The sequence below is a fragment of the Myzus persicae genome, unplaced genomic scaffold (assembly GCF_001856785.1).
Source record: "Myzus persicae strain clone G006 unplaced genomic scaffold, MPER_G0061.0, whole genome shotgun sequence".
In the NCBI taxonomy this organism is placed as follows: domain Eukaryota; kingdom Metazoa; phylum Arthropoda; class Insecta; order Hemiptera; family Aphididae; genus Myzus; species Myzus persicae.
In genome coordinates, this window is record NW_019104300.1 from 444,574 (window position 1) to 466,816 (window position 22,243).

General features: G+C 33.4%; 1 protein-coding gene across 2 annotated transcripts in view; it reads right to left on the reverse strand.

The window, feature by feature from the left end:
• LOC111041015 (insulin-like peptide receptor) overlaps window positions 1–22,243 on the reverse strand; it is a 47,634-nt gene continuing 25,391 nt past the window's right edge. For both annotated transcript variants that reach the window (XM_022325157.1, XM_022325156.1), the window contains exons 2-6: window positions 8,537–9,925; window positions 3,915–4,206; window positions 1,267–3,819; window positions 697–1,194; window positions 1–612 (exon numbers count right to left, since the gene is read on the reverse strand). In XM_022325157.1, the coding sequence (XP_022180849.1) occupies window positions 414–612; window positions 697–1,194; window positions 1,267–3,819; window positions 3,915–4,206; window positions 8,537–8,972 (3,978 nt within the window). In that variant the 5' untranslated portion in view covers window positions 8,973–9,925 and the 3' untranslated portion in view covers window positions 1–413. The remainder of the gene's footprint in view (window positions 613–696; window positions 1,195–1,266; window positions 3,820–3,914; window positions 4,207–8,536; window positions 9,926–22,243) is intronic.

Sequence of the window (22,243 nt, forward strand, 5' to 3'; positions counted from 1 at the left end):
AAAAAGTATTTATATGGCAATATATATTTTATTTTTATTAATTTTGTAATGACATGTAAAAATCTATTATAAAATAAAATAATAATAAAATGAAAAAACAGACGGTGGAGAGACAATATTTCCACGCGCTGACTAGAAACTAGAACAATATGTTTATACATGTAAGGTGGTACGAAAAAAAAATTATATAATTTTAATTCTTAATAAAATTAGAACATCAAAATATTAAATTATACATAAAAAAAAGTTAACAACGAAATATTAATAGTCTACAAAAACGGTTACCCAGATGACAAGTTTGAACCGCTTATACAATATTTATAAAGAAAACAAAAAATAAAAAAACACTTATTTTTTTAAATAGACTTTACTGGTAACGTTGATTTTCACTTAAATATTTTTGACCCTAAAAATTACATTGGAGATAAATGTCCATTACTCATTTTGTTTTTGTCTACATGGAACGCACTATATACAGCAACAGTGTCACCGCCTTCGAAACTAATGCTTTCGTTATCGATATCTTCTTCGTACGTAGTACATGGAGACATCAATGATTGATCGGCAGGTGACTCATTGTGTAAACCATTAGTGTGATAAAACGAAACTGATCTATAAACAGGAAGGAAAAGTATTGTAGCAAGTTATAAAATGTATAACTATTGTTGATTAGTAAATAATTATTAATAAATTAACCTGAAATCATCATCCAGATAAACATCAAGTGTTTCGACTATCTTTAGGAACCTTGGTCGTTGGGAAGCAGTCCAATTCCAACACAGTCTAACTATACCAGCTAACACATCGGGACAGATGATCGGCAAGTTTAGTAAGTTGCCGTCAAGCACATGTGCCATGACCTCATTGTTGCTCTTTTCTGGGTAGGGTTGTGCACCCAGCGTCATCATTTCCCAAATCACGACCCCGTAACTCCAGACATCTGACTGGCTGGTAAATATACCTTCACTAAGGCTCTCAGGAGCCATCCATCGTATTGGCATTTCACCCTTATTTCCTTTGCGATAATAATCACCATTATATATTTGTCGACTCATACCAAAATCGCCAATTTTCACTGTCATATCATTAGCCACCATACAATTTCGGGCTGCTAAATCACGATGAATAAATTTATTATATTCTAGGAACGCCATACCATCAGCTATTTGTGCAGCCATACGAATGATGGTGTATCTAAAATATAAACAAATATTCATAAAAAAAAGTGTTAATGTCTAGAAAAAAAAATTATCATTCAAGTCATACCTATTGGGTGGAGGTGGATCATCTGAATTCTTGCACTTCACCAATACACTTTTCAAATCACCACGACCCATGAGTTCCATTACGAGTAGTGGTGGGTGGGTCTTCGTCACTACACCAAGCAATTTCACTATATGGTACGCTTCACTGAACTTCTTCATTATGGCTGCTTCATTCAAAAATTCTGCATGATACCTCAAAAAATTTGTCTTGCTTACAGATTTTACAGCACATGGTATAGATTGAGGCATCAGCAGGCCTTCATGAACTGTGCCAAATGTCCCTCTACCAAGTATTTTTAGTATAACCACGTCCTCTCGGGGTAACTCCCATTCGTCTTCAAGATATATACCAACATAGCCAGGATTGTTGGCTAGATTAAACATGGCATTACGTTCTAAAATTTTACGACTAAAGTGTGTACGAATAATAACACCTGTTAATCCAATTAATATACAACCACAAATAAAAATTATGAGAATAAGGTGCCAACTATTAAATGCATCTGGATAGGGAAGATTAAACTCTTTGACAGTAGTGTATGGCCCAGGTCCGTACAATGAAACAGCTTGGATTCTGTATTGATAAACACCAGGTTGTATGTTCTTGAAGACATATGATCGGCCAGCATTTTCGTATTCCTTCATAGTAACACACACAGAAACAAAATTAGGCGCTTCCAAACGCTTATAGTGCAGCTGGAAACTATGTATTATGCTATTGATAAGCTTTGGTGACTCCCAAAATATATTAACTGTGTGATTATTCACAACTTCATGTCGTACAGTTTTGCTATCAATAATGTCTGCTTGCTTATTTTCCATAGTCCGGAAGGATATTAATGTCTCTTGACTACAAGAATTGATACTGCTTAGGTTTAATTCTTGTTGGACAACCTCTCTACAAACTAATATGGACAGTAAGTATTGACTGTAATGCCTAAGGTTACTAAGATTAAATGATGTAACATTTTCATTTAACTGAATCTGGAAATAAGATGAGCTACCATCTCTATGAGTAACATTGTTCAACATATTACTGACTGACCACATTTCTGTACAGTTTTCATTTATAAAAGTATTTACAATACTTGGAAAAACAGAATCATCGTTATTTTGGATTGCCAAACATTTTGAATTAATAAAGATGTTGATAATGTTACTGCTGCACGATTCAAACGTGTACCTGTGATTGTTCAATGAAATTAAATCCACATCTATGCCATGTTCAAAAGTGTTGCATACATTATTAACAATATTCTTTTGTGGTTCACACTGTTTTTCACATGTATCATCAGATGATGGTTTAATAATTGATGGGGAAGATTTGTGTGTAATGCCATTCCCATTAAACGTTTTGTTTCTACAGTAACTACGTTCATCCAACATGGCTTGGTCATCGGTTAAATGAATTCCCTTGATAATGTATTTGACTAATTTTCCATGAGGATGTGAAGGAGGTTTCCATGTCAGTTCCACTTCCGAACTTGACACTGGTTGAGCATTAAAATATTGTGGAGAGGACGGCTTTGATGGAAGAGTCTTATTACGAAATATACTACTCATACTTGTCTTGGAAGAAATAGTGTAAGTCTTTACATAATAAATGTACTCTGTGTTTGGTTCTAAATTTGTAATGACATGGAAGATTTCAGTTTCATTTAAAGCTTTTTTTGAACTTATATCATCAATTTTCCAACTAGAATCTTCGCAATCGGTTGATTCGATGGTTTCATTCCATTTAGATGCTTCGATAAAATACACAAGAAACCTTTCCAAATTATCTGCTTCCACAGGTTTGTGCATTTGTAAAACAATAGACTGTGGATCAATTTTAACGGTTTCTACTTGTAAATTATAAACGGTGCATGCAAACTGATCACCGTTAGATATAACTGACACTTCTATATCTGAGAATGCAGGTAGTGTAGACAAGTTTCCAAATTTATATATTTCTGACATACATAACTTAGGATTGTAGTGAAAAGACACTGTACCATTCAATATCTTAACGGGGCGGGTCTCGTTTTCACTGGTAGTCCAAAGTTTTTGTAAATTTTTATTGCCACGTATCACCAAAGCCATTTTATTAACAGTATTTTCACCCCGTATTTCGTACAGGCTCCGCAAGAAGTTCAAAGAGCTCAGCGAATACGACCGTATGATTTTTAACTGATCCAAAATAACTTCTACTTTTCCGATGTATTCTTCTAATCGACGTTCTACGTCCTCGCTGGTCCCATATTTGACTTCGATCTCCAGAGATTTGATCGTTGTACAATTGGTGTGCAAACGGTATTCGTAATTCTTTCTCAACATGTCGTCACTGATCTTAAAACTGTTACAGTTCCGCTGACAGTGTCCGAGTCTCGTTTTCGTACACAGCGTACAGTTTCTTTTGTCCGCGGTCACCTGGAACCCGTACGGACACTCGTCGCGACAAACGCGTTCGAACGGGATGTAGTGGGTGTTCAGATCGTCAGGTGTCGATTCCTCTCTGGTCACCGGCAAACTGTGGCACTCGTCTGCGGTTAAGCACGACCTGATGTGACCGTACCTATAACAGAAAAACAAACTCGATCAGTACCTATATTCAAGCGGTTATGCGAAAAATAAAAACCGATTTTCCTGACATCATATTATTATACTTACAGGCCGTATGGACATTCCCGGATGCACTCGCCTTTGTGCATGTACGCAGTGCACGCAAAACAATGCTTGGCAGAGTGCGGTTCGTCACAACCACCAGCGCAGAGTGGATGACATCCGTTCAACTTGCCGTACTGACACCGACCGACTTCGTGGGACCAGCACAAGTCTTCCGGGCAGCCAAGATTAGAGCATCCGTTGCACTTCGCTGGTTCGTCGTTACTGATCACGTTAATGTCGTTGCTCACTCCGTTGGCGATTTGTCCCCAATCGATTGTCGTCGCGTGACACAATTCTATACAAAAAATTAACAAGAGATATTATTTAAAAAACACAAATTCGATTTCGACCTTTATACATTCAGTGGTATATTGGGTGGGTTGGGGGGAATAGGTGATACGGCGTGTACTCATTCTTTAATTTTTTTTTTTTTTATTGTATACTTACTCTCTAAACGTACAATGATGCGCTCAGCTATACAGTATTACCGTATAGGTTAGTTCCTATTAGAATTTTCAGAGAAGAAAAAAAAAATTCTGTAATAAATTGTTTGTAATTTTCAATCCTCAGATGGCATTTACAGAAGATGTCAGGTGGTTTTCAAACAATATTTTAAGGACTATTTATTTACCACATTATACCGTCTATGATTACATTTATGCATGGCTGAGTACCGTAGGGTAAGTGGGTATACCTACTTTACTTTATGTGTGTATTAATAAATTATATGTCATTTTTTTGAATTGATGTTTCCAAAAATAGAAAGTGTCATCAATCTGTGGTTCCTACAATTTCTTATTTTTTATTGGGATTTTTCAGTTTTCTCAAATTTTTTTGACTTAAATGTAAGGTTTTTTAACATTGATATTTGTTACCTACCTGTATGAAAAAAAGCGCATACCCTTGAATATTATATAATGTAATATACTGCCTATAATAATATCAATTAATATGCAATATTATAGCCGAAAATTTGTATTAGTTTTATTGGTAGACATAAATCAATTATGTATTAGTCCAGATAGAGGCACATAGAGGAATTACTGAAAAGTAGGTATTTACATGTTACTGGTATAATGTTTAAAAGCTGGATAATATTAAATTGTTGACTTTCGTCATCATAAGTATGTGATTTTAAAAACAGACTAACGTAGAACAATACGTCAAATGTTATGGTTTATGACGAAATACATTTATCCGTATAAATTAAAATAACTTATCATACATTATTATATTTTATTGATCGATTATTATTTGACTGACACTAAAAAGTAAATATTTGATACTAATATAAAAATTACATTACTCAGTAACATTAATATTACATTTGACATTTAGTATTATAAGAATGGAACTTTTTATGTCGTCTCAAATTACATACATACCCCCAAAATTTTGCATTTACATATTTGCTTATTTACGCAACCTTTGCAAAAACAATTTTTTTTTTTAACTATTGACTTATTCTGCCGAATTTGATTGACAGTCCACTAAAAGCCTCACAAAGCCACCTAGGTAGAAAATTTAATTCTTCGGTTAAGTTAATAAAAGGTGTTGCAAGACGAGCTGTTGCATTATAAATGTAATGTCGATCGCGTATTTCGTGGTCCCCTTGTCACGAAATAATTAACGACAGCTGATACGGAAACACGGACTGAATCATTAAAACTATATTGCAGGACGAAACTAGATAATCGAGTTATTTCCTAGCAATACTCGTCGTTGTTCGTGTGCCCGGCAAAAGTAAACCTCTCCTCTATAACGATTGGATACTATTATATACGCTACCTATACACAGATTACAGGACACCACGCACGCGCGGATATAGGCCCGATAGTCGCACAATCGTTGTAGTAATAATTACAACATTATTAATGTATTGTCGAAAATAAAATAATAATATGTTAGCGATAAATGATAATTCCATAATAGAAGCGGTGACAAACTGACAACGTCCAGCGACCCGGACGGCAGATTACATCGTGCGTATACCGTTAATACTAACATTACACACAAAAATGTACCATCACAAAAATATAAAATGGTATACACGAGAAGTATAATATCAATTACATACAAATATATATTCGTTAATGTTTTTAGTTTTGTGCGATGATTGACACTCAGTATACCATAATATCTGTTTTTCAAACAGCCCTGATCTCCCCCCCCCCTTTAAAAAAATAAAATAAAGGTTGGGCGTGACTTTGTGGATCCGTTAAAATGTTTAAACAAACAAACTAATGGCCAATTATAAGTATTATAATATATAATTGTTGAGCATTTTCAATTATATAGAAGTGCCTGTTATATGTAGGTACGCATTAAAATATCAAAATAAAAAATAAATGTTTAGGTATAAATTTGGCGGTTGGTTGATCAAAACATGCTCGTTAGGTAATCTAAGCCACTACCACACGTCCTGTTTGTGTATTTTGATAAAAATAAATAAATATATACAGTCAATTGTGAGCAAGTGAATTTGGAATTTCAATAATAATATACCATTCAACCCGTAAGATACAAAAACGTATATTCATATACATTGTACTGTACTAATATTATACCTATCAAATATAAAACTCCAAAAAAATCAATACTATATTTACCATTGTTATTATAAAAACAATAAAAGTATATAATTTATTCAAATAGAATAAATAAATATACAAAATGCTTCAATAATAACATGGTTTGCGAGTTTCGTACAAAATAAGTTAAAACGAAATATTCTAACTCGGGTATACTATTATTTGTCTACCAGGTTACTTTTGGCAGAGGGGTAATAATACGACTACTCAATGCTTCAAACTCTCAAATTGTATTTCAAAGTTTGCATAGGCTTAATATTACAATATTTAACCCTCTCAGTAACTGGTGCGATAATGCAGAACGATCATTTTCAAAGCTAAAAATAATTAAAAATGTTTGTGGAAGTACCTAAACATGATCAAAGACCGTCTCCGAGGCTTATATAGTTATATAAGTTATAGTTTTAATATCTATAAAAATAGAAGTTCGTTAAAAATCGGATAAATTAAATGATAAGATTGCAGAATTAAAATGATTAAATCATTAAAAAAATATATGTACCTAATTTATTTAAAATGTTTTATTATTATTATTGTAATAATGACTATTAATATCAAATTATTTGTGTTCTGCTTTTTTACAAATATGTAAATGACCATGATACGATTTTATACTTAAGTTTCATACCAATGCCCAATAAGTTGATCTTACATTTAAATTAAATGTTTATTTTTTTGCTTAAAATAGTGAATCTTTTGTTTTTTTGTTAAATTTTTAGTGACCAATACGGCAATACAATCTTAGTTACGCCTTACGCCGTTGACTTTATAAGACGATTTATTGCTTCATTAACATAAGAATAAATGTCATTTTAAAATGTGCAGATGTTTTATATTAATGATTAACACGCGGAAGCCATAATTTATGTTATTTTATTTTCGAAGTTCACAAAGTTAATTTTCAAAACTAATTTGCTTTTGAATATATTATTTCCAACTTTTTAATAAACAATATATCGTTTTTAATTCTGTCAATGGCACACCTGCGTCCTGCAAGTGTAAGTCATTGTTTCACCAACAAATATAAAAATATAAAAATCGAGTTTCATCATTATTACCTATAAATCACCGATCAATGAGAATTCGTTATGAAATAGGATTAGTGTTGGGGGACTATCCAGTTAAAAGCACCGGTATTCAGTCACGAGGGTTCTCGGTTTAACCCCAATTCGAAGTGGATATGAAGGGGAATCAGCCACGACAAACAACCTACTTTAGTGCTGCTCCAGTGCCATTAAATTATGGCAGGCGCCTAATGGGGAGATAAGTGATAAGGAAAGTTCTGCAGAAGGCATCCTCTACGGATATTAGAAAAGAGACTTTATGTTCACTATAGTCAGTTATGTCACTAAATCAGTAACCACTAGGTATTATAAATGGTGGTCGAATGACGAAGGATTCTCCATAAATTATTTATTATTATTATTATTATTATTATTATTATTCTTTATAAATTATTGTGATTAGATTTTGAATACAGAAGCCCATATACGGGTCTTATTTCCCATGTTCAAAGCATAGCTACCGTATATATCGTACATTATTATGGTGGAAGCCTCGACGGTATTGAAATCCATAGAATCGGTATTGGTATAGAACATACTACATAGTATACCTGAGTTTCAGTAACCTACATAACAGAAAAATATACTGGAATACTGAAAAACCTTGAAAAAGGTACCGCGGTATAAGAACCACAATATCAAAAAAATCGTATTTAGTACATGGCATTACTTCGATATTGCCCGGTACCTACGTCAGAAATTCCGTAGGTCCTGTGGTTACCGTTCGAGCGATATCTGAGCAATAAACGGTAGGCATACCGAAACGGTATAAACCGTTCTGTCAATCCTATAGTATGTAGTGTGGTCTGGCGACTACAGGTGTCGTCGAGAGGAATAGGATGAGGTGTATCTGATTTAATTTCGCAACGCTGATGTATGATGTAGTATAATATTATGTGGGTACCTACACAATCGTGGAGTTTATTATGATTTATATATATATATTAAAAAATGTACACGACCACTCACTGGGATTTTTCGAAATGATCACGGAACCCCGTGTGATGTTAGTCAAGCTGTACAGTCCGATCTCCCTAAGGTCGACGTTGTCGTGGATCATGAGTGCCAGTCCCGGGAATTGCGGGCTGGGCGAGCCGCGGATCAGCATCAGATTCGGGAACAGCTTTCCCAGGTTGTACAGGCCGGCCACGCGGTACACGACCAGGTACTGAGTGATCTCGCGCAACAGGGGGAAGCTGATGTCGAAGTCGGACGGTTTGGTGGCGTCGAGCAGCACGATCTGCACGTAACCATTGACGATGGTGCAGTTGTGCAACGTGGAAAAGCGTTCGCCGCTGTTGCGCACGTCGATGTTGCCGCAAATCTTCTCCTCGACGGCCGCGGTCGCGACGGACAGCGACCACAGCCAGACGAACGCGGTCCACCACCCGTTCATGGACGGCATTTTTTGAGCAAAGGTCGTTTGTACTTCATCTGTCCGTCGAGAGTAGTGTAATATAATATAATAAAGAGCGTTGAGCTGCACCGCGGCGGCGGTTTGAGACACTTTCAAACCCTTAATTTCCGGTCAGGCACTCGAGAACGACAATCAAAAGAATATTACAAAATATTATGCCTACCTAAGTATGTACAGTATTACCCACGGGTAGGAATAATATTATTGTTGTCATATGAGTACCTCCTGCCGGCCGTGTTTCAACGAAAACCGACTGATTCAACCGGACGTGTGTACACAAATTATTAGCACAGTGTTATTACTTTCTGTCGAACTGCCGCGCGGCTGAATCACGCGTCACATGGCACACACGCAGCGGCTGCGTCGCCGATCATCGCGAACCGAGGAGAACGCGTGGCGCTGCACTCCTCCGACGACACTCGACTGAGGCGATTGTTACTGCTGTGGCGGCGGTGCCGGCAGTGGCGATGACGACGTTTGTTGTGACGACAGCGGCGGCGGCGGTGGCGGCGGCGGCGGCCGTTCTGACTGCGACGACGTAGGCGGCGGCGTACATCTTGTTGCGCGACGCGTCACGGGGGAATCGTAGCGCCCGCACGCGATTCTCCAGCGCCGGTGGGCGGCGCACCCGAAAAATCAAACGCCGAAACGATCGGCGACGGGGTGGAGTGGGCTAGTCGGGTTACGGTACGTGTGGAGGAGAGCGGGTCGCCAGGAACCGTGTGTTTCGAAAAACAAAAACGAAATGAAATGCCTTTCAGCGGCAGCTCTCGCGACAATAATATTCAAAATATTATATTATATTGTACGTCGGCGTCCGAAATGCTCCTGCTCCTGGGCACCGCGATCACTCGAACCGAATTGATCGTCGTGCAGCGTCGTCGTCTGACGATGACGGTGGCGAAGGTTGCGCAGGTGTTGACGGTGGCATTTCCCTCGTCCTGCGGATAATAAATAGATAAATTACATTATAGTTGATTATCGTACTTTATTGGGTCATCGTCGTCATTATTATTATTATTATCATTATCATTATCATTATGAAAAACGTAGAAGTTTTTATGTCGTTACCCGGATATCAGAGGCAAAATATGCATTCGGTATAATAATAATACACTGCAAGGTTGATGATCCGAGGTATTATTAGTTAACTTAATAACACTGCTTAACGGTGATGTACGTGAAACAGAAACGGACACGTGTGCGAGGATTCGAGGGGTGCGTGAATGCGCGCGCGCTGGGGGTAGGGTTATTACGTATTGATGCTGGAGGGGTTGATTTCCTGCAGATCCCCGAGAACACCACTCGAAAATTCATCGAGCTATCATCGCTCGTGCGGTGTCAGTATAATGACAAATGACAATGCGGCTTTATAATTTTAGTGAACTCAAAACTACATAATTTATTAATTTAGGTATCAAAACCGTATTGTTTTCGATTTTATGCGTCATTTCCATTTCAGTTGCGATACAATTATATACAGCTTAAGCTAATCGTTACTATCGCCCAACCCCCAAGTTGTATTCAAATATTGCCATTTTGAATTAAAACAACCTCCATTAAAAAATCCTGGCTACGCGCCTGCCCATATTCGTCATAATAGATAAGCTATCGATAAATACGGCATAATACAAAAAAAAACTATTTCACCAAACTTGTTAATCGTAGGAGGGGCTAAAAGCCACTGAAAAATATCAAACAGAATACTGCAGAGCCCTCATAATTGTAAAAAGTAACCTATTATTAGGCGTTTGCTAGTGCTAGCCCACATAATATTTTATACCAGCAGTTCATAGTGTCCATACATCAATTACCAAAACCATTCTGTTTCGAAATATAAAATTAAAAAAAGGGGAAAAATAGATAACCGCTCTGCTGAGCAGTATGAGTGTCGTGTTTAAGTTAGGTTAGTCACTGTAATGTAAATGTTAATTTTGAATTCAGTGATAAATCATTGAGTGCAAAGGACGATTCTAAGCAGAGACCTATACCACCAATAAGGATGTTTCATCATAAAATGTTTTTTTGATATTGATATTAAATTTATTTATTTTGCTATTATAATAACAAATATATTTTTATAGAAAATATTATTTTAAAAATGTCATTCTTTGTACAAAATATTAAAATATAATAATAAACTATTCACATTAAAAGTTTCAAGTAGATACAAGGAACCCCTACCAATAAATAATATTTTTATAATTCAACAAAATAACAAAAATTGTTATTCTTCCAATAAGGATAATTTCTTCCAATTCGAACTTCAAATGTCTATAGTAAAAAATTGATTTGTTAGAAAAGATTTTTGTTTTTAAAATAAACTACTGATGAGTTATGAGGAACATTGTATTTCATTTTCAAACTTAAGCTTTATAAAAACTGAATATAATTTGCAAATTATCGTAATTTTGAAAACGTTTGAACTTCAAAAGCTAATAAAAAAAAATCATGCTTTTGTATCTTTAATAGCGTAAATTACCAAGATCTTTGATCAAGCGAAAAATGTTAATCAACATTTATGAAAAAAGTCATAGCACGCTACACGATATTTTTCTTCTATACAAGGAAAATAATATATAAATCATAAATATGTTTTTGTTAATAAGTAACCATGACAACTAAAACCTTATGAAAACCGGCCAGAAACAAAAAACATCCCCCAAATCATATTTACTTTAACATTTGGTGTAAAATGAAAACGTCGAGGAAGTACGGTTATTCGTTTTTGAGTTTCAAAGAAATAAAAAAATCGATTTTGTCAAAAACTGTGTTTGAGCAAAATTCCCCGTTTTTTCCTAATTATTAATTTAAGTGTACTGCCGTACTGGGAATTTTTTTAATTTTGACCCTCCAAAAACCAATTATGTTAATTTCCCTACCAGTAACGATATTCAAGCTGAAAGACTAAACATTTTGACAGCTCCAAAAGAATCTGACAGACACACACAAAAAACCACACACATCATAATAAAATCAATATACACTTATCGCTCCCCTCAGAATCTAAATAATTGCTTATTTTATCAGTAACCCCGGGAAAATGTAATAATATGGTTTAAATGTTACGGTTAATTTCAAATAATTCGAATAAGATTATGTAAAAACAAATACTAAAGAAAAGAAATCGCCTGTATGTTCGGACGTCGTAGTATGTATTATTTTATATTATAGTTACAACGGAAACAATTGACGACGTATACGACATCACGTACAACACACATACACACACACACACACACACACACACACACACACACACACACACACACACACAAAGTATAACACCGTTTTGGTGGCCTCTGGGACGTCACAGATTTACATAATTTTCCAATAAAAATGATTAGAAACGATCGAAAACTTATGGGATATACTATCATACAATATTCATACACTACATTAATTCGTATAATATGTGAGCAAGACAGTATAAATACGTCTGAAACAACGGAATTGTATTTTTTTGAAACGCCACGACAGTGGCGATAACGACGACGCGACGTCTGACAAAAACATCTCGGGAAAACAATATAATAATATATCACAAACTGCGCAATTATTAATCGATTGACACCGCGTGTTTGTTCGCAGTACTCGTAAAATGCAATCCACACAAAATATGCGTTATTATGCAGTTCGTAAACGTAAGTAGGCACTGCTGAAACGAAATTCCACGGAAGGGGGTAACAGGAAAATAGCACAAGCAGTAAATAATAATAATATGATATCAACATAAGCAATAAATTGCATGTACGTTGCATAAGCAGCTGTTATCCGGTCAACTATCGGTTCCTCCTCGGTGTCGTGTAATTGTGCATTTACGATCATTTATTGTCCAAGTCAATTTTTGCGATTTTGAAAAACACCTATATACCGTGCACTTGGGTACCTACTATGATGTGAACGTTTGTAAATTCCATTGTGATTATGTTTCGTTTGTGCGTAAATTCCACCGGTACGACTTAACTTTGTTATGCCTGTGAAAAACTTGTGAATTCCATTGGCACTAAACTTTTGTCCTCTATAATAAACGTAAACTCCACTGATAATATTATTTTTAAATCTAAGTTAAAACCTAAACTTAATCACAATAACGCGCATTTCCTTTCCCAATTTAAGGCTAAAATTATTTACAAAACGCAATCAATGTTGTATGCTTTTATGGCTTTTATGGCTTAAATGTTTGATGTTTTTCATTATTATCTTAATATTATCGAGTAATGGGTAATTGTATATCATGGTTTATGATAGTAGGTAATACATATTTTGTAAAATCGACATTCTGTTTCTGTTCTGGTAAAGCGTACTACTAAATTTACCAACTATGAATCATATTTGGCATATTTAGTTTTAACTAAGTAATTTTTTATCGTACATTATATTAAATAAAATATATTTTTTTAGTGCATTATATCGTGCATACAAAATAGGGTTTTGATTTTTTATTATATCGGTATAATTTACATTAATTTAGTACTGGTGAAATTTACATACATTTTTCGGGTCAAAAAAAGTTCCGGTGGAATCTACACGTAATAAATCCTACCCTAAATAATCAACTACCTGTAAAATGGAAGAATTTTAGCATGCATCCCCGTTCCCTATGCGTACATATTTTTCCAAAAATGTCGTTGTATTTGAATCTAATAAAAACTGCAAGGAGCGTCCCTCAAATATGTCGGTTCACTACCCACTATAATATATTATAATATGCTCCTTCTAAACACTTAAGAATTTATAGAAAATCACTAGGTAGAGTAAAAAAATAAGAAAAAACGATAGACGATCGATTTAAAAATTAATGTACAGTTGAATGGACCCACTGCGTCGACTAAATTTTACTATTTATAAGTTATAACTGTATGGTGGTAGTTTAACTACCTAATAATACAAAGTTTATAATAGTGTAATACAATTATAGCACAATATAGATTATATATTTTGAAGCAGCCAACAGGTAAAGACAGACGTGTGTACAATGTTTTGACAATGTCATTGCCGCGCGCCACCTAACGCAAAAAACACTGCAAAACGCTGATCCATTCACAAACACAATCGGCCATGACAGTTGTAGTTGTGCTGTATTGCTGTACTGTATGTGTGGTTGTGGTATACACGCACACCGCAGCCGCTATATCAGCATAATAATATACTATTAATTCACAATAATCATGGGAACATTGAAATGCCCGCTAAGATTTTAAAAACGCCGTCACAACAACACGATTTGACAACAATAATATAATATCGTAACATCCGGTTTCGTCTGCAACGCGGATAAATGATACTATAATAATATACCGTGTCATGTGTATACAGTGATTAAACATATATTTTCTTGCAAACATATTAAAAAACCCAAATATTATTATAATATAATATACGGGGTGATCCGTTTAACATAAGACGCACTCATTCATGTCAGAAAACACTAACGTTTTTTAGATTATGATTTCAAGCCGCGACTAAACAACATTATTAAGGAAAAAAATTATATCATTTTACTGTTTATTTTAGTTTATTTTTTTTAAGTTCTCTACTATTTTAAACGATAACACACATTTTCAATTTCATATTCTTGAGCAGAATATATTATTCAAAGTACTTCGATCAATAATATCAAATTTTAGACAGCAAGACAAAAAGTTTATTGTCATTTAAATATAATAAGTTTAGATGAACAAAGTATAGTGAACCAACATTTTCTGGGGCACATAATTCCACTCAGCTCATCTTAACTTAAAATAGGTATATACTTATTTATCATAGACTATTCGTCTATAATTCGATTTATATACATCTAAGTACTTCAAAAAAGATTTTGTTTTGGAATAAGGAATTAAAAATACATGCTCATTGAAAAAATAGATAAAAATGATAACGATAAAATAAATATATATTGTAGGGGAACGTTGTTTTTCGACGACTTAAAATTATGTAAAAAATAGTTTTATAAAACGTTAATAGTTTTTGAAATATTAAGTGTATAAAAGGATCACCCAGTATAACTACGTAAATAAACCAGCTATGTTTATATTTATGCTTTCGCGATGTCGAGTGTAGTGTCTACATTTCCACTCTTGCAGTCGAGTGAAGTGTCCACATTTCCATTCAAAGAATCGACGGATTCCAAGGGTTTCCAAATTCGTGAATTTATAAAGACAAATATAAAAGCCCATATTTATTTTTAAAAAAATACATGCCCTAAGAGTTAGTCATTACTTGTCTGACACAATATTATTAAAGTCATCGACGAAAAATCAAAAAACATAATATGGTTTATTATTATTTATTGTCTAGAATACTTGTTGTCTTTGAACTGAAATCTCCATAGTGTGCCTTAGAATTAATTTGATAAAACATATAATTTTAACTTTTCTAATGTAATATTAAATAGAAATATTACATAATGCATTACACATTCTTTGGCCTAAACTGAAAAACATAATAATTTCATACTAAAAACTACTCAGTTGTTCAAACTTTCTTTCCAAAAGGGTGGATAAATTTACAAATTGTTGAATAATGAATATATTTTATAAATCAGAATAAAGCCATAAAGTTATTTTGTTACCTAAACAGAATTATTTGTGCGTAGTAGGTACGTACTATAGTTGCAGAGAAAAATATGTTTTCCAAGAAATCAATGAGAAATACGATGAAGCCAAATATATGGAGAAAGAATCCACGATATAAATTATTTTTCCGTTTTTTTACTTATTAATAAAATAAAATTACAAAATTCGATTCGAGAATAAATTGAGTTGAACAATTATAAAATGCAAATACTGTTACGGTCGTTATTGACTGAACAGATTTTCCGAGAACTAATTCACCGACATACAAAACCGTTTTTAAATAATAGGTACAATAGGTTGGCTGTATATATTGAAATTTAAAAAAAAAACCAAGCATCCAAAAGTTATGTTTTCGCACAGTGATGGAAATTATATGCGGTTTTATAGAACCATTACAAAAACTTAAAAAACAACGTAATCTCATCAGAACTTGATATTCAGATTTTTAAAAGTAATTAACAGTTAAAAAATCAAATAATTAGTAGTTTTTTTAAATACTGTTGTTCGCATTAATAAAAACCCCGTGCTGTAAATACCAACAGACAATGATTATAACGTCGTTATTAATGATCATTTTTATAATCACCAGTCATACTAGTCATACGACGTGGGTAACTTAATTCCAACCACCGCAACAAGCGGCCATTTTCACTAAAGTTTTTGACAGTGTGTACAATATAATTTGCAAGTGTAAATGAGTATTTTTTTTTCTTACTGTAACAAGATAACATAATATCAAATACAAAATACAAAATAGTTCATAATCTATAGTTACAATAATATCTACCTCCTGTAAGTTAATGCTTGTGGTGGAAGTTGAGAGTTACATTAATATGTGAAAAACAAAATTAGTATTTTTGGGATAATTATCATTAAGAATTACTAAGTAACAAATTAAATGCATAGAATATAATACTAAGACCAATTAATTTATTATAGTTACATGACAATAGATAGAAATTGAACAAATAAAACATTTCGTTAACAGCCAATAATTAATAGTAAAAATAATCAATCGATCGATGTAAATAACCAATTTACAACTATTTTTTTGATGTAGGTAATTTTAAGATTTCCAGTACCTCTTTGAATATAAATATTTTTTTTTGTATTGAATAAGAAAAACGTCATAAGGTTGAGTTGCTCCATTTGAGTCCCTTTACATAATAATTAATGATAATAATTTGCGTTTTTAACGTTTTATGGGAATTGTTTCGGGTTGACCACGAACAACAGCAATAACAATAATGACAATAATTCGACATGTAACGACGACATTAGGTACACTTCTTCGAATCAAATATTATTTCTTTCTGTCACACCAAAAACCCAAGTCGCGGACATTCAACTGTGCCACGGGAAAACCAACTTCACCACAAACCGCAGCGCCACCGCAAAGCAATTTCCAGCGATTTCCACTAACGCGAAATTTTCCCATGGTCGTTTCGCAAACGCACGTTAAAGAAAAATGCGTAGTACACGTAAATAAATACAAACTCTTTAAACTATACCTTCGGACTTCGGAGGGACGTCAATAATCCCGAAGGCTTAGTGAGTCTATATAGACCTACACACGAGTAATTCTGCAAAGCAGATTACAGTCTGTCGAATGTAAATCTCTTAAGGAAAATTCAAAAGATTAAAATAGAAGCCCGTTCAACCGTTCGACAAAAACACCCCCGCCCCGTAAGTATCCGGAAAATCAAGGAAAAATTAATTCCATACCAGTACAACTATAATATATTACCACTCGATGTACAGAGTATATACGGTACACACGCACACATGCCGCCAAAAGAAATCGGAAATATATACCTATATCAAGAATTATACATAATATTATGATAGGCTCGTGAACTTTGTTCCGGCGTTATATAGGTAATAACTAATACAACATTATGTCTCATGATATATTTACCAGTCAAATGGTCGATTTTTAGGTATAATATATCTATACTATTTATATATATATGCGATAAAAAAATTACATATTTTATTATTTTGCTTTCCAAACATGAAGCCTTTATCAACAATCACGAGGCCTCGGGCTGCAAAGGTCCCGCCCACATGCCTCTTTTAACCGGCATTGAATCTCGCATTTCAATAAAATATATAATATAATGACGGCTAACGGGTTTACTAGCTGTGCACCGAATAAAAAATGAAGTAAAATATTTAAACTTTTAATCCAAAAAAAGTTCGAAAAACCATCGGATTATGTAAATTTTAATAAATTTTAATCTCGTGTGGTACGAAGAAATGGCAACAAACACGCGTTATGCTTTGCATCAACGACGTGTGAACCGAATTATAAAAGCAAGTCCTACACTAGCCCGTATATCTAACTTGTTCATATCAACCAAAAACTACGTGATTTTTATAAATTAACAAATATCAAAAATTATAGCGTCATTGTTCACACTGTTTATATGTACCTGTCTAGTGTCTATATATTATACAGAAAATGGTTACATTTTACATTGACATCTTGGCATAGAGATGAAACCCAAATCATAAATTGAATTTATAAAACAAATATAAACTATAAATACCACAAATCTCGAACTTGAGCATTTCATATAATATTAGTATGATAAAGTACATTTAAATTGTATCATCTGATGCAAAATACCCCCCAAGCGATAAGCAATAAATAATGAGCAATTAATTAAAAGTTCCCATCTGCTAAGAATGTATAAAAACTTCAATTTGTTTTCCTTTTAAAATAAGCACCTATTAAAAATGTATAACAATGAAATAATAAACGGTACTGTTGGTGTGACGAATAATAATCGAAATGTATTTTTTTTTTTTTTTTTAATAACATCGATAAAGGTTCTTTAATAAAAAAAAACGTAATTTTTGATTGAACTCTGTTTATACTTAATAAATATTTGATTTAAATTAAACAAAAGGAGAATTACAAAATGGACTATATTTTTAAAATTCAACAATTCAATGAAGCAGCAAAAATTAAATAAACCGATTTCTTATTTTATTTTTAGCTAAGCGTATGCAGCCAACAACCAACTTTGATGAAAAATGATAAAAGTGTATTTTTTTTTCCTAACACCATTATTTAACCAACTAAAAATTAAAACAAAAATTCATTGATACTTTCGAAACAGTAACAATTTTACAACCTTATTTTAGAACTCAAAATCAAAACCAATACGACTTTTTAAATTAGAATTTGAAGCTTATAATTTATTCCGTAGGAATAATTGGATCAAACAAATGGTCATACAATTAACTCATACAGAACAAAAACGGAACAACAATATCAAGTATAGGAACAAAGTTGGTTTATTATAGTCAAAACGACAGTAGTGCAGGTGACACTGTTATCGGTAAGTCGAGTTAGTTGATACAACACTGCAGTACCTTCACGTCATGGTTAACGTTACTTGGTACGATAATAACGATATCGGATAGTACAAAAGTTGCAATTATACCCGTACACATAATTAATAATCTCAACAGTGTAATATTACTGAATAGTATTGTAAAAATTAAATTTAAAAATAATATCTAGAAAGTTTATTTCTGTTTCGTCATAATCGTTAACAAACGTTTATCCTACAGTGGCGACGACTCTAACACTGAGACGAAACACACATGCTCCATAAACATACAATAACCGCCTCTACCCACCCCCACCAAACACCTGGAACATATTATTGGAAATTCGTCCGCACATCATAAATATAGCGACCTACGCGTCTGGCCCCCTCGGAAATAGAATATAGAATTGATTATAAACCCCATGTTTAAACTTTCAGAGCTTATCCGATTCGTGGAGCACTGATGCGGCACGTACGTTACATTTACATCATTATACTCGCCACACCGCGATACACCGGTATATTTCAATAATAAAATACTCACATTTCACATCAATTATCATAATAAAATAAGTTCAAGATTTTCTAAATAGTATAATTATTCACCATACATGCAAAAACGGATATCGTTTCATTCACCGTTTATGAATGTGGAATAATGAACATATTGTACACTTCCTTATACTAGCGTATGTACCTCTAAAAGTAACCTCTGTAGAACATCATAAATTATGTTTGCACACACGTGTTCCATAACCCTACAGTCCCAAAAACCCTACAGTACCACAACCTAAAGCTAATGGTCTCAGTTGCCGAAGCTTAAAAAAAAAATTATGTTTAAATTTCGTGCTTTTGTAAAAAAATAATAAATAATAAATAATAAATAATAAATGAAACAATAGGCTGATTCCCACACAACGCCATAATATGTTGTTTCATTAGCTTACATTTGGTTACGCTGACTCTTACTTAAGCTCCACCCTGTATTTTATATAGAGCAAATATTTTTTTTCATAGTTGATAGCACAAAGACTTGAACAAACAAAACTTGTTTACTCTATTTTAAATGTAATACGTGACGTCTTTATAGTATATACTCTGTTGCAGTATATAACTGAAAGTGAGTCAACATTCAAATTACAGATAACACAATTCATTACTAAAATTTGTATTATTATTATTATTATTATTATATATATCATAGTAATATGATCATAATATTATTATTGTATTATACACTGAGCCGTTTCGTAATTTTAAATTCCGAGTGGAGCGATGAATGTTTTATTGTACCTATTTAAAATATAAAACAGGGTTGAGCCAAAAGGTAACATAATATAGTGCATTACAACAGTGCATAACAATGCAACTAAAGCTTAGAATTTAGATAGCAACACGAAAACTAGCAGTATATCGTGTCAACAAATAGTAAATCCGTTAAAAATAGAAAAAGAGGGGTCAATATAGTCATCCTTGTTGGGAAGACCCATACATCTAACAAACCGGTAAGTAGTTAGTGAGGTGATTTGTGCAGCAAGAGGGAACAACAAAAGCAGCTAGATTATAGGCAAACGATGAGCGGGAAGTCTGAAAATAACACGCTCAAGAGACAAGAAGAGAGAAAGGGAGTCAATCTGCCACTAAGGAGTTTTCGAAAATGAATAGATCACTAAGGAAACGACGATTGGGCGGAGTAAGGTGATTGAGTGCCAGAAGGACTGGAGAATTAGTAATGGTGAAGGTTATAGGTATAATTGAAACCCTCGAAAGCAAAAACTTAAACTGGATGAGTTCTATTATTGTTGTTAGTCGACCGTGTGATGTACACGGATTCTAGACAACCCACCCGTATTCCATAATTGGCCTAATGCAAGCAATAAGTCAACAGATTTTAATGACACAGCAACCTTAAGTTCAACAGCAACCCTTTTTAGAAAGCCTAGCAAAATGTTGATCGCTTAACAGAAAATAGTGCTGATGTAGGTATTAGAAAGATAAGGGACAAAAACAAATCTAAAATCACGGACACCGTCGACGGAAGAACCATGCCATTTATGGAGTAGGGATAACTAATAGACGTTGGCCTCTTGAAAATACCATGGACTTACACTATGGAATATTGAAACTCTAACAAGATATTTGACATTTGGTTTAGATCAGGGTGGTCCAACACGCGGCCCCCCAAACCTTTTTTTTAGCCCTCCTTAGAAGACATATTTTATTTAATAATGTTTATGTTACAAGTGTGATGAATTAAAAATAAAAACTAAGGCGGTGGGAAATGGCGCGACGGCACTTCTGATCCATACGCATTTTATAATGTGATAACTTGTGTATTATATTATATTGTATTATTATAATATGTTTGTTATAAAATATAATACGAATAAATTGTTTTCTTTTGATGGCCCCCCTAGTGTTTATGAATGTGTAGTAAATTAGCACGCCTAACACAAAAGGTTGGACCACCTTGCAGGTAAAGATAACAATATAGTCGAGATCTCTTTGAAGGTGGTAGCAATCCTCAGTACATCTGATCTCATAAAATACAGCTTGATATTGTCAGCAAAGCCGAAAGATTTTACAACGACCTAAAATGGCTTAATGACATAACTATTAATAAATAGAAAAAAAAGAAACGGTTGCGTGGTTGGTTATTATAAGTGTCTAATAATAATAATTACCAGGAACAGAAAACATAACTAATCTTCAACTTTGAGGCTAGTTTCCAGTAACAAATAGGAGCTAGTAGGAACTTTGGGAAATATTTTCCAAAATAATTGGGAAAAACAAAAATGGCAATATTTACTCAAGGTCAGTTTTAGAAAAAATATATTTTGTTTTTTGTTGTAACTCAAAAATGAATAACCACGGAGACAAGATTAACTGGCTTAATATTATACTAGAATTGTCAATTTTCTAGACATAATATAGTTTTCAAAGTATTATGTGCTATTTACAGACGGAATTTTCTATTATATTTAGTTGTTTAAATTAATTAATAGCTTGAATACATTGTTATTGTATACGTTTTTCTCATAGAAATTATTGAAAATAAATGGTCACAATTTTTTTCATAAGCATTTGAAATTTAAATGTTGACAAAATAGGATACTAAGCGTATTTCTGACATAAAATAACGATAAAAAAACTGTAAATACTTAAAACATTTCATTATAACTAAGGTTATTCTTTTTATACATCATACGAATTTATAATTTTTAAAACTACAGACTTATATTTTAGGCATTAATTTAGTTTTTTTTATAAATGTATAAAAACATTTTCATACTTGGTCAAAAAGCTTAAAAGTTTAATACGACGTTTCTCACAAGTA